Below are 12807 nucleotides of genomic sequence, written 5' to 3'. Positions count from 1 at the left end.
TCCCCTCTCTCTCCTCATCTCTCCCCCATATCTCTCTCCTCACGTCACCCTCACGTCACCCCCAACGTCACCCCCACGTCACCCCCCCAACGTCACCCCCAACGTCACCCCCACGTCACCCCCACGTCACCCCCAACGTCACCCCCCCAACGTCACCCCCAACGTCACCCCCACGTAACCCCCCAACGTCACCCCAACGTCACCCCACGTCACCCCACATCAACCCACGTCTCCCCAACGTCTCCCAACGTCTCCCCATATCACCCCCATGTCACCCCCACGTCACCCCAACGTCACCCCAACGTCTCCAAACGTCTCCAAACATCACCCCAACGTCACCCCCCCAACGTCACCCCAACGTCTCCCAACGTCTCCAAACATCTCCAAACATCACCCCAACGTCACCCCCCCAACGTCACACCCCCAACGTCACACCCCCCAACGTCACCACCCCCAACATCACCACCCCCAAACGTCACCCCCCGCGTCTCTCCCTCACGTTTCCCTGCTCGAGGTTTTTCTCCTTGCTGATCTCCGAGTCCTCCAGGTCCTTCTTGATGCTGGCGATCTGGCGTTTCTTGTCGCCGATGGCGTGGTCCAGTGACTTGAGCTCCTTCTTGATCCACTTGTCACGCTCCTCCTTGGACGTGAACTGACTGCCCCTGCCCTGCTTGGCGTACAGATCGGTCCGCTCCTGGGACGCCTGAGTCAGCCTGCGGTGGTGGGGTGGTGGGTAGGGTGAGGGGGGTAGAGTGGGGGGTAGACAGGGGTAGAGAGGGGGGTAGAGAGGGGGGTCACGGGGGGTTAGAGAGGGGGGTAGAGAGGGGGGTAGAGAGGGGGGTCACGGGGGATTAGAGAGGGGGGTAGAGAGGGGGGTAGAGAGGGGGGTCATGGGGGGTTAGAGAGGGGGGTAGAGAGGGGGGTAGAGAGGGGGGTCACGGGGGGTTAGAGAGGGGGGTAGAGAGGGGGGTAGAGAGGGGGGTCACGGGGGGTTAGAGAGGGGGGTAGAGAGGGGGGTAGAGAGGGGATCACGGGGGGTTAGAGAGGGGGGTAGAGAGGGGGGTAGAGAGGGGGGTCACGGGGGGTTAGAGAGGGGGGTAGAGAGGGGGGTAGAGAGGGGATCACGGGGGGTCACGGGGGTCATGGGGGGGTAGAGAAGTGGGTAGAGAGGTGGGGTACAGAGGGGGGGTAGAGAGGTGGGTAGAGAGGGGGTCACGGGGGGTCACGGGGGGGTCACGGGGGGTTAGAGTGGGGCTTGTAGAGAGGTGGGGTAGAGAGGGGGTAGAGAGGGGGGTAGGGTGGGGGGGTAGAGAGGGGGGTAGAGAGGGGGGTAGAGAGGGGGGTAGAGAGGGGGCTAGAGAGGGGGGTCACGGGGGGTAGAGAGGGGGGTAGAGAGGGGGTCACGGGGGTCACGGGGGGTCACGGGTGATTAGAGAGGGGCTTGTAGAGAGGTGAGGTAGAGAGGGGGTAGAGAGGGGGGTAGAAAGGGGGGTAGAGAGGTGGGTAGAGAGGGGTACCGGTAGAGAGGGGGTCACGGGGGGTCACGGGGGGTTAGAGAGGGGGGTTAGAGAGGGGGGGTAGAGAGGGGGTCACGGGGGATTAGAGAGGGGGGTAGAGAGGGGTACCGGTAGAGAGGGGGTCACGGGGGGTTAGAGAGGGGGGTAGAGAGGGGGGGTAGAGAGGGGGTCACGGGGGTCACGGGGGGTCACGGGTGGTTAGACAGGGGCTTGTAGAGAGGTGGGGTAGAGAGGGGGTAGAGAGGGGGGTAGAGAGGTGGGTAGAGAGGGGTACCGGTAGAGAGGGGGGTAGAGAGGGGGGTCACGGGGGTTAGAGAGGGGGGTAGAGAGGGGGTAGAGAGGAAGTCACGGGGGGTCACGGAGGGTTAGGGTAGAGAGAGGGGGTAGAGAGGGGGTAGAGAGGGGGTAGAGAGGGGGGTAGAGATTGGGGTAGAGAGGGGGGTAGAGAGGGGGTAGAGAGGGGGTTAGAGAGGGGGTAGAGAGGGGGTAGAGAGGGGGTAGAGAGGGGGTAGAGAGGGGGGTAGAGAGGGGGGTAGAGAGGGGGTAGAGAGGGGGTAGAGAGGGGGTAGAGAGGGGGTCACAGAGGGAGTGAGAGGGGTCACAGAGGGGGTAGAGAGGGGGGTAGAGAGGGGGTCACGGGGGGTTACGGGGGGTCACGGGTGGTTAGAGAGGGGCTTGTAGAGAGGTGGGGTAGAGAGGGGGTAGAGAGGGGGGTAGAAAGGGGGGTAGAGAGGTGGGTAGAGAGGGGGTAGAGAGGGGGTTAGAGAGGGGATAGAGAGGTGGGTAGAGAGGGGGTAGAGAGGGGGTAGAGAGGGGGGTAGAGAGGGGGTAGAGAGGGGGTAGAAAGGGGGGTAGAGAGGTGGGTAGAGAGGGGGTAGAGAGGGGGGTAGAGAAGGGGGTAGAGAGGGGGTAGAGAGGGGGGTAGAGAGGGGGGTAGAGAGGGGGTAGAGAGGGGGTAGAGAGGGGGTAGAGAGGGGGGTAGAGAGGGGGGTAGAGAGGGGGGTAGAGAGGGGGGTAGAGAAGGGGGTAGAGAGGTGGGTAGAGAGGGAGTAGAGAGGGGGTAGAGAGGGGGTCAGAGAGGGGTCACAGAGGGGGTAGAGAGGGGGTAGAGAGGGGGTAGAGAGGGGGTAGAGAGGGGGGTAGAGAGGGGTACCGGTAGAGAGGGGGTACAGAGGGGGGTAGAGAGGGGGGTAGAGAGGGGGTAGAGACGGGGTAGAGAGGGGGTAGAGAGGTGGGTAGAGAGGGGGTAGAGAGGGGGTAGAGAGGGGGGTAGAGAGGTGGGTAGAGAGGGGGTAGAGAGGGGGTAGAGAGGGGGTAGAGAGGGGGTCACAGAGGGGTCACAGAGGGGGTAGAGAGGGGGTAGAGGGGGGTCACAGAGGGGGTAGAGAGGGGGGTCACAGAGGGGGTAGAGAGGGGGGTCACAGAGGGGGAGAGGGGGGTCACAGAGGGGGGTAGAGAGGGGGTAGAGGGGGGTCACAGAGGGGGTAGAGAGGGGTTAGAGAGGGGGTCACAGAGGGGGTCAGAGAGGGGGTCACGGGGGGTCACGGAGGGGGGTAGAGAGGGGGGTAGAGAGGGGGGTAGAGAGGGGGGTAGAGAGGGGGTCACGGGGGGTCACGGAGGGGGGTAGAGAGGGGGGTAGAGAGGGGGTCACGGGGGGTCACGGGTGGGTAGAGAGTGGGGTAGAGAGGGGGTAGAGAGGGGGTTAGAGAGGGGGGTAGAGAGGGGGGTAGAGAGGGGGGTAGAGAGGGGGGTAGAGAGGGGGGTAGAGAGGGGGTAGAGAGGGGGGTAGAGAGGGGGTAGAGAGGGGGTAGAGAGGGGGGTAGAGAGGGGGTAGAGAGGGGGGTAGAGAGGGGGTAGAGAGGTGGGTAGAGAGGGGGGTAGAGAGGGGGTAACGGGGGGTCACGGGGGGTAGAGAGGGGGGTAGAGAGGGGGGTAGAGAGGGGGTAGAGAGGGGGGTAGAGAGGGGGTAGAGAGGGGGGTAGAGAGGGGGTAGAGAGGGGGTAGAGAGGGGGTCACAGAGGGGGTAGAGAGGGGGTAGAGAGGGGGTAGAGAGGGGATAGAGAGGGGGTAGACAGGGGGGTAGAGAGGGGGTAGAGAAGTGGATAGAGAGGGGGTAGAGAGGGGGTAGAGAGGGGGTCACAGAGGGGGTCACAGAGGGGGCAGAGAGGGGGTAGAGGGGGGTCACAGAGGGGGTAGAGAGGGGGGTGAGAGGGGGTAGAGAGGGGGTAGAGAGGGGGGTAGAGAGGGGGGTAGAGAGGGGGGTAGAGAGGGGGTAGAGAGGGGGGTAGAGAGGGGGTCACAGAGGGGGTAGAGAGAAGGTAGAGAGGGGGTAGAGAGGGGTCACAGAGGGGGTAGAGAGGGGGTCACAGAGGGGGTGAGAGGGGGTAGAGAGGGGGTAGAGAGGGGGTAGAGAGGGGGGTAGAGAGGGGGGTAGAGAGGGGGTCACGGGGCGTCACGGGGGGTAGAGAGGTGGGTAGAGAGGGGGTCACAGAGAGGGGTCACAGAGGGGGTCACAGAGGGGGTGAGAGGGGGGTGAGTACCTGGCAATGCCCTTCTCTTCCCTCTCCTTCACAGCGCTGTATTTGGGCTCTGCCTGTGCCAACTCCGACTGCTTCTCCTCAATCTTCTCCAGGAGTTTCACTCGCTCCTTCAGCAGACGCTTCTACTCACCCCGTGGCGAGGGTGCGGGTAAAGGGGCGAGAGGTTGAGTGAGTTAGTGAGAGGGTGAGTGGGTGAGTGAGAGGGTGAGTGGGTGAGTGAGTGAGTGGGTGAGAGGGTGAGTGAGTTAGTGAGAGGGTGAGTGGGTGAGTGAGAGGGTGAGTGGGTGAGTGAGTGAGTGGGTGAGAGGGTGAGTGAGTTAGTGAGAGGGTGAGTGGGTGAGTGAGAGGGTGAGTGGGTGAGTGAGTGAGAGGGTGAGTGAGTTAGTGAGAGGGTGAGAGGGTGAGTGAGTGAGTGGATGAGAGAGTGAGTGAGTGGGTGAGTGAGAGGGTGAGTGAGTGAGTGGGTGAGTGAGAGGGTGAGAGGGTGAGTGAGTGAGAGGGTGAGTGGGTGAGTAAGTGCGTGGGTGAGTGAGTGAATGGGTGGGCGAGTGAGCGAGTGGGTGAGGTGAGCGAGTGAGCGAGTGGGCGAGCGAGTGGGTGAGCGAGTGGGTGAGCGAGTGGGTGAGCAAGTGGGTGAGTGGGTGAGCGAGTGGATGAGCGAGTGAGCGAATGAGCGAGTAGGTGAGCGAGTGGGTGAGCGAGTGGGTGAGCGAGTGGGTGAGCGGGCGAGCGAGTGGGTGAGTGGGTGAGCGAGTGGGTGAGTGGGTGAGCGAGTAGGTGAGCGGGTGAGCGAGTGGGTAAGTGGGTGAGCGGGTGGGTGAGTGGGTGAGCGAGTGAGCGAGCGGGTGAGCGAGTGGGTGAGCGGGCGAGCAAGTGGGTGAGTGGGTGAGCGAGTGGGTGAGCGAGTGGGTGAGCGAGTGGGTAAGTGGGTGAGCGGGTGGGTGAATGGGTGAGCGAGTGAGCAAGTGGGTGAACGAGTGGGTTAGCGAGTGGGTTAGCGAGTGGGTGAGCGAGTGGGCGAGTGGGTGAGCGAGTGAGCAAGTGGGTGAACGAGTGGGTGAACGAGTGGGTGAGCTAGTGAGCGAGTGAGCGAATGAGCGAGTGGGTGAGTGAGTGGGTGAGTGGGTGAGCGAGTGGGTGAGCGAGTGGGCGAGTGGGTGAGCGAGTGGGCGAGTGGGTGAGCGAGTGGGTGAGCGAGTGAGCGAGTGGGTGAGCGAGTGGGTGAGCAAGTGGGTGACCGAGTGGGCGAGTGGGTGAGCGAGTGAGCAAGTGGGTGAACGAGTGGGCGAGTGGGTGAGCGAGTGGGTGAGTGGGTGAGCGAGTGAGCACGTGGGTGAACAAGTGGGTGAGCGAGTGGGCAACTGGGTGAGCGAGTGGGTGAGCGACTGGGTGAGCGGGTGAGCGAGTAGGTTAGTGGGCGAGTGGGTGAGTGGGTGAGCGAGTGAGCGAATGAGCGAGTAGGTGAGCGAGTAGGTGAGCGAATTGGGTGAGCGGGCGAGCGAGTAGGTGAGTGGGTGAGCGAGTGGGTGAGCGAGTGGGCGAGTGGGTGAGCGAGTGGGCGAGTGGGTGAGCGAGTGAGCGACTGGGTGAGCGAGTGGGTGAGTGGGTGGGCGAGCGGGTGGGCGAGTGGGTGAGCGAGTGGGCTAGTGGGTGAGCGAGTGGGCGACTGGGTGAGCGAGTGGGTGAGCGAGTGAGCTAGTGGGTGAGCGAGTGGGCGACTGGGTGAGCGAGTGGATGAGCGAGTGGGTGAGCGAGTGGGTGAGCGAGTGAGCTAGTGGGCGACTGGGTGAGCGAGTGGGTCAGCGAGCGAGTGAGCGAGCAGGTGAGCGTGTGGGCGAGCGGGTGGGCAAGCGGGCGGGTGGGCGAGCGGGTGAGCGTGTGGGCGAGCGGGTGGGCGAGCGACTGGGTGAGCGAGTGGGTGAGCGGGTGAGCGTGTGGGCGAGCGGGTGGGCGAGCGGGCGGGTGGGCGAGCGTGTGAGGTACCCGCGTCTCGTTGTTCCCCACGAGTTCGTCCTGCAAGTCCTTGGCCTGCAGCTCCAGCTGCGTCCTCTGCTTGATCTGCTCCCCACGCTCGCTACTCAGCTGCTCCTTCTCCTCGCGCATCGCCGAGATCTTCGCCTTCAGCTCACGGATCTTCCGCTCCATCTCCTGCTCGGCGGGGCCGGGGCGAGCGAGCGCGGTGAGTGGACGGGTGAGGGTGTGGGTGGGTGAGGGTGTGGGTGTGGGTGGGTGTGTGGGTGGGTGAGTGGGTGGGTGTGGGTGGGTGTGTGGGTGGGTGTGGGTGTGGGTGGGTGAGGGTGTGGGTGGGTGAGTGGGTGGGTGTGTGAGGGTGTGGGTGGGTGTGGGTGGGTGAGAAGGTGTGGGTGGGTGAGTGGACGGGTGAGGGTGTGGGTGGGTGAGGGTGTGTGGGTGGGTGAGGGTGTGGGTGGGTGAGAGTGTGGGTGGGTGAGGGTGTGGGTGAGGGTGTGGAAGGGTGAGAGTGTGGGTGGGTGAGGGTGTGGGTGGGTGTGTGGGTGGGTGAGGGTGTGGGTGAGGGTGTGGGTGAGGGGGTGGGTGGGTGGGTGTGGGTGAGGGTGTGGGTGGGTGAGGGTGTGTGAGAAGGTGTGGGTGGGTGAGTGGACGGGTGAGAGTGTGGGTGGGTGTGGGTGGGTGAGAAGGTGTGGGTGGGTGAGTGGACGGGTGAGGGTGTGGAAGGGTGAGGGTGTGGGTGGGTGAGGGTGTGGGTGGGTGAGGGTGTGGGTGGGTGAGGGTGTGGGTGGGTGAGGGTGTGGGTGGGTGTGTGGGTGGGTGAGGGTGTGGGTGGGTGTGTGGGTGAGGGTGTGGGTGAGGGTGTGGGTGGGTGAGGGTGGGTGAGGGTGTGGGTGAGGGGGTGGGTGGGTGGGTGTGGGTGAGGGTGTGGGTGGGTGAGGGTGTGTGGGTGGGTGAGAAGGTGTGGGTGGGTGAGGGTGTGGGTGGGTGAGGGTGTGGGTGAGGGTGTGGGTGGGTGAGGGTGTGGGTGTGTGAGGGTGTGGGTGGGTGTGTGGGTGAGTGAGGGTGTGGGTGTGGGTGGGTGTGGGTGAGGGTGTGAGTGGGTGAGGGTGTGGGTGGGTGAGGGTGTGGGTGGGTGAGGGTGTGGGTGAGGGTGTGGGTGGGTGAGGGTGTGGGTGGGTGAGAAGGTGTGGGTGGGTGAGTGGACGGGTGAGGGTGTGGGTGGGTGAGGGTGTGGGTGGGTGAGGGTGTGGGTGGGTGAGGGTGTGGGTGGGTGTGTGGGTGGGTGGGTGAGGGTGTGGGTGGGTGAGTGGACGGGTGAGGGTGTGGGTGGGTGAGGGTGTGGGTGGGTGAGTGGGTGGGTGAGGGTGTGAGTGGGTGAGGGTGTGGGTGGGTGAGGGTGTGGGTGGGTGAGTGGGTGGGTGTGGGTGGGTGTGTGGGTGGGTGTGTGGGTGGGTGAGTGGACAGGTGAGGGTGTGGGTGGGTGAGGGTGTGGGTGGGTGAGTGGACAGGTGAGGGTGTGGGTGGGTGAGGGTGTGGGTGGGTGTGTGGGTGGGTGAGGGTGTGGGTGGGTGAGGGTGTGGGTGGGTGAGGGTGTGGGTGGGTGTGTGGGTGGGTGAGGGTGTGGGTGGGTGAGGGTGTGGGTGGGTGAGGGTGTGGGTGGGTGAGTGGGTGGGTGTGGGTGGGTGAGGGTGTGGGTGGGTGTGGGTGTGGGTGGGTGAGGGTGTGGGTGGGTGAGGGTGTGGGTGGGTGAGTGGGTGGGTGTGGGTGGGTGAGGGTGTGGGTGGGTGTGGGTGTGTGGGTGAGGGTGTGGGTGGGTGTGGGTGGGTGAGGGGTGTGAGTGGGTGAGGGTGTGTGGGTGGGTGAGAAGGTGTGGGTGGGTGAGTGGACGGGTGAGGGTGTGGGTGGGTGAGGGTGTGGGTGGGTGAGGGTGTGGGTGGGTGAGGGTGTGGGTGGGTGAGGGTGTGGGTGGGTGAGGGTGTGGGTGGGTGAGGGTGTGGGTGGGTGTGTGGGTGGGTGAGGGTGTGGGTGAGGGTGTGGGTGGGTGAGGGTGTGGGTGGGTGAGGGTGTGGGTGGGTGAGGGTGTGGGTGGGTGTGTGGGTGGGTGAGGGTGTGGGTGGGTGAGGGTGTGGGTGGGTGAGGGTGTGGGTGGGTGAGGGTGTGGGTGGGTGTGTGGGTGGGTGAGGGTGTGGGTGGGTGAGGTGTGGGTGGGTGTGGGTGGGTGAGGGTGTGGGTGGGTGAGTGGATGGGTGAGGGTGTGGGCGGGTGAGGGTGTGGGTGGGTGAGTGGACGGGTGAGGGTGTGGGTGGGTGAGGATGTGGGTGGGTGAAGGTGTGTGGGTGGGTGAGGGTGTGGGTGGATGAGGGTGTGTGGGTGGGTGTGTGGGTGGGTGAGGGTGTGGGTGGGTGAGGGTGTGGGTGGGTGTGTGGGTGAGGGTGTGGGTGGGTGTGTGGGTGGGTGAGGGTGTGTGGGTGGGTGAGGGTGTGGGTGGGTGAGGGTGTGGGTGGGTGAGTGGATGGGTGAGGGTGAGTGTGTGGGTGGGTGAGTGGGTGGGTGAGTGTGTGGGTGAGTGTGTGGGTGGGTGAGTGGATGAGTAGGTGGGTGAATGAGTGTGTGGGTGAGTGAGTGGGTGAGTGTGTGGGTAGGTGAATGAGTGGGTGGGTGAATGAGTGGGTGAGTGGGTGGGTGAGTGGATTAGTAGGTGGGTGAATGAGTGTGTGGGTGAGTGTGTGGGTGAGTGGGTGGGTGAGTGTGTGAGTGGGTGGGTGATTGTGTGGGTGAGTGGATGAGTAGGTGGGTGAATGAGTGTGTGGGTGAGTGTGTGTGTGGGTGAGTGTGTGGGTGAGTGGGTGAGTGTGTGGGTGAATGAATGGGTGGGTGAGTGTATGTGTGAGTGTATGTGTGAGTGTGTGGGTGAGTGTGTGGGTGAGTGGGTGGGTGAGTGTGTGGGTGAGTGTGTGGGTGAGTGTGTGGGTGAGTGGGTGAATGAGTGTGTGGGTGAGTGGGTGGGTATGTGGGTGAGTGTGTGGGTGAGTGTGTGGGTGAGTGTGTTGGTGAGTGAGTGAGTGGGTGAGTGTGTGGGTGAGTGTGTGGGTGAGTGGGTGGGTGTGAGTGGGTGGGTGAGTGTGTGGGTGAGTGTGTGAGTGAGTGTGTGGGTGAGTGTGTGGGTGAGTGTGTGGGTGAGTGTGTGTGTGAGTGTGTGGGTGAGTGTGTGGGTGAGTGTAGCGGTCAGCACACTGCACTTCGAATCCACACATAGCCATCCGTGCTAATCAGTCAAGAGCGTCAGCGTCACACAGCGAGTCACACAGCAAGTCACACACAGCGCGTCACAAACACACACGTCACACACACACACGTCACACACACACACACGTCACACACACACAGTCACACACACACACGTCACACACACCACACGTCATCACCTCCATGTGGTCACCTGACTCCTGCTGGGCGTCACACACACGTCACACACACACACGTCACACACACACACACGTCACACACACACACGTCACACACACACACACGTCACACACACACACGTCACACACACACACACGTCACACACACACACACGTCACACACACGTCACACACGTCACACACACACGTCACACACACCACACATCATCACCTCCATGTGGTCACGTGACTCCTGCTGGGCGTCACGCATCTGCCGCGACTTCTCTCCGCTCGTCTCCCTCTTCAGCGCCAGCTGCACACGCACCAGAGACAAAGGTCCCCCAGGTAGCCTCTAGCAGGGCTGTAGGGGCAAGTGCTGAGACACAGAGACAAAGCTCCCCCAGGTAGCCTCTAGCAGGGCTGTAGGGGCAAGTGCTGAGACGCAGACAAAGGTCCCCCAGGTAGCCTCTAGCAGGGATGTAGGGGCAAGTGCTGAGACACAGACAAAGGTCCCCCAGGTAGCCTCTAGCAGGGCCGTAGGGGCAAGTGCCGAGACAGACAAAGCTCCCCCAGGTAGCCTCTAGCAGGGCCGAGGAGCAAGTGCCGAGACACAGACAAAGGTCCCCCAGGTAGCCTCTGGCAGGGCCGCAGGGGCAAGTGCTGAGACACAGACAAAGCTCCCCCAGGTAGCCTCTAGCAGGGCCGAGGAGCAAGTGCCGAGACACAAACAAAGGTCCCCCAGGTAGCCTCTAGCAGGGCCGCAGGGGCAAGTGCCGAGACACAAAGCTCCCCCAGGTAGCATCCAACAGGGCTGCAGGGGCAAGTGCTGAGACACAGACAAAGCTCCCCCAGGTAGCCTCTAGCAGGGCTGTAGGGGCAAGTGCTGAGACACAGACAAAGGTCCCCCAGGTAGCCTCTAGCAGGGCTGCAGGGGCAAGTGCTGAGACACAGACAAAGCTCCCCCAGGTAGCCTCTAGCAGGGCTGCAGGGGCAAGTGCTGAGACACAGACAAAGCTCCCCCAGGTAGCCTCTAGCAGGGCTGGAGAGGCAAGTGCTGAGACACAAAGACAAAGGTCCCCCAGGTAGCCTCTAGCAGGGCTCTAGGGGCAAGTGCCGGGACACAGACAAAGCTCCCCCAGGTAGCCTCTAGCAGGGCTGCAGGGGCAAGTGCCGAGACACAGAGACAAAGCTCCCCCGGGTAGCCTCTAGCAGGGCTCTAGGGGCAAGTGCTGGGACACAGACAAAGCTCCCCCAGGTAACCTCTACAGCTGTAGGGGCAAGTGCTGAGACACACTGACAAAGCTCCCCCAGGTAGCCTCTAGCAGGGCTGTAGGGGCAAGTGCGGAGACACAGACAAAGCTCCCCCAGGTAACCTCTACAGCAGGGCTGTAGGGGCAAGTGCCGAGACACAGACAAAGCTCCCCCAGGTAGCCTCTAGCAGGGCTGTAGGGGCAAGTGCTGAGACACAGACAAAGCTCCCCCAGGTAGCCTCTAGCAGGGCTGCGGGGGGCAAGTGCTGAGACACAGACAAAGCTCCCCCGGGTAGCCTCTAGCAGGGCTGCGGGGGGCAAGTGCTGAGACACAGACAAAGCTCCCCCAGGTAACCTCTACAGCTGTAGGGGCAAGTGCTGAGACACAGACAAAGCTCCCCCAGGTAGCCTCTAGCAGGGCCGCAGGGGCAAGTGCTGAGACACTGACAAAGCTCCCCCAGGTAGCATCCAACAGGGCTGCAGGGGCAAGTGCCGAGACCCAGACAAAGCTCCCCCAGGTAGCCTCTAGCAGGGCTGCAAGGGCAAGTGCTGAGACACAGACAAAGCTCCCCCAGGTAGCCTCTAGCAGGGCTGTAGGGGCAAGTGCTGAGACACAAAGACAAAGGTACCCCAGGTAGCCTCTAGCAGGGCTGTAGGGGCAAGTGCCGAGACACAGACAAAGCTCCCCCGGGTAGCCTCTAGCAGGGCTCTAGGGGCAAGTGCCGGGACACAGACAAAGCTCCCCCAGGTAACCTCTACAGATGTAGGGGCAAGTGCTGAGACACAGAGACAAAGCTCCCCCAGGTAACCTCTACAGCTGTAGGGGCAAGTCCTGACACACAGACAAAGCTCCCCCAGGTAGCCTCTAGCAGGGCTGCAGGGGCAAGTGCTGAGACACAGACAAAGCTCCCCCAGGTAGCCTCTAGCAGGGCTGTAGGGGCAAGTGCCGAGACACAGACAAAGCTCCCCCAGGTAGCCTCTAGCAGGGCTGCAGGGGGCAAGTGCTGAGACACAGAGACAAAGCTCCCCCAGGTAGCCTCTAGCAGGGCTGTAGGGGGGCAAGTGCTGAGACAAAGATCCCCCAGGTAGCCTCTAGCAGGGCTGTACGGGCAAGTGCCGAGACACAGAGACAAAGCTCCCCCAGGGTAGCCTCTAGCAGGGCTGTGGGGGGCAAGTGCCGGGACACAGACAAAGCTCCCCCAGGTAACCTCTACAGCTGTAGGGGCAAGTGCTGAGACACACAGACAAAGCTCCCCCGGGTAGCCTCTAGCAGGGCTGTACGGGCAAGTGCCAAGACACAGAGACAAAGCTCCCCCAGGGTAGCCTCTAGCAGGGCTGCAGGGGGGCAAGTGCTGTTCCACAGACACAGAGACAGACAAAGCTCCCCCAGGTAGCCTCTAACAGGGCTCTACGGGCAAGTGCTGAGACACAGACAAAGCTCCCCCAGGTAGCCTCTACAGCTGCAGGGGGGCAAGTGCTGTTCCACAGACACATACACAGAGACAGAGACAAAGCTCCCCCCAGGTAGCCTCTTAACACGCCCATCACCCATCACCCCCCTGCCCCTCGCCACCACGTCAAGCCCCTGACCACCGCCCACCTCGTCCAGTTTTGCACGAGTGTCGTTGAGCTCCTGCGTGTAGATCGTGTACTCGAGTGCACGCCGCATGCGATCCCACTTCTGGTACTGAGCCAGCTCCTCCTTCTCGTCCTCCAGTGTCTTGAGGCGCTCCTCGATGTACTTGAGCAGCTCGTTGATCTTCTCGCGCTTGCCCTCTGCTCGCCGAGGCGACGACGTCATCGACATCGTCGTCATCATAGACATCGTCATCGTCGTTCGTAACCGTCACCGTCATCAGCATGTCTCTCATCGTCTCATAGTGTCTCCCACCCAGTGTCTCCCAGTGTCTGTCTCCTACCCAGTGTCTCCCACACAGTGTCTCCCAGCGTCTCCCACCCAGTGTCTCCCACCCAGTGTCTCCCACCCAGTGTCTCCCACCCAGTGTCTCCCACCCAGTGTCTCCCAGTGTCTGTCTCCTACCCAGTGTCTCCCACACAGTGTCTCCCAGCGTCTCCCACCCAGTGTCTCCCACCCAGTGTCTCCGAGCGTCTCCCACCCAGTGTC

At 63.2% G+C, this 12807-nt stretch overlaps 1 protein-coding gene across 1 annotated transcript in view; it reads right to left on the bottom strand.

Moving 5' to 3' along the window:
* Nucleotides 1–12807, bottom strand: part of SMC3 (structural maintenance of chromosomes 3) — a 124844-nt gene that overhangs the window by 58089 nt on the left and 53948 nt on the right. Inside the window, 6 exon segments of the mRNA XM_076057531.1 lie at nt 276–315; nt 444–713; nt 4058–4179; nt 6041–6205; nt 9665–9745; nt 12283–12458. Coding sequence (XP_075913646.1) covers nt 276–315; nt 444–713; nt 4058–4179; nt 6041–6205; nt 9665–9745; nt 12283–12458 — 854 coding nt within the window.

Source organism: Petromyzon marinus, chromosome 83, assembly GCF_048934315.1.
Source record: "Petromyzon marinus isolate PM22_M1 ecotype Great Lakes invasive population chromosome 83, UKy_Petmar_22M1.pri1.0, whole genome shotgun sequence".
NCBI lineage: Eukaryota > Metazoa > Chordata > Hyperoartia > Petromyzontiformes > Petromyzontidae > Petromyzon > Petromyzon marinus.
Note: the sequence above shows the minus strand (reverse complement) of the source record. Positions and strands in the feature narration are given on the sequence as shown.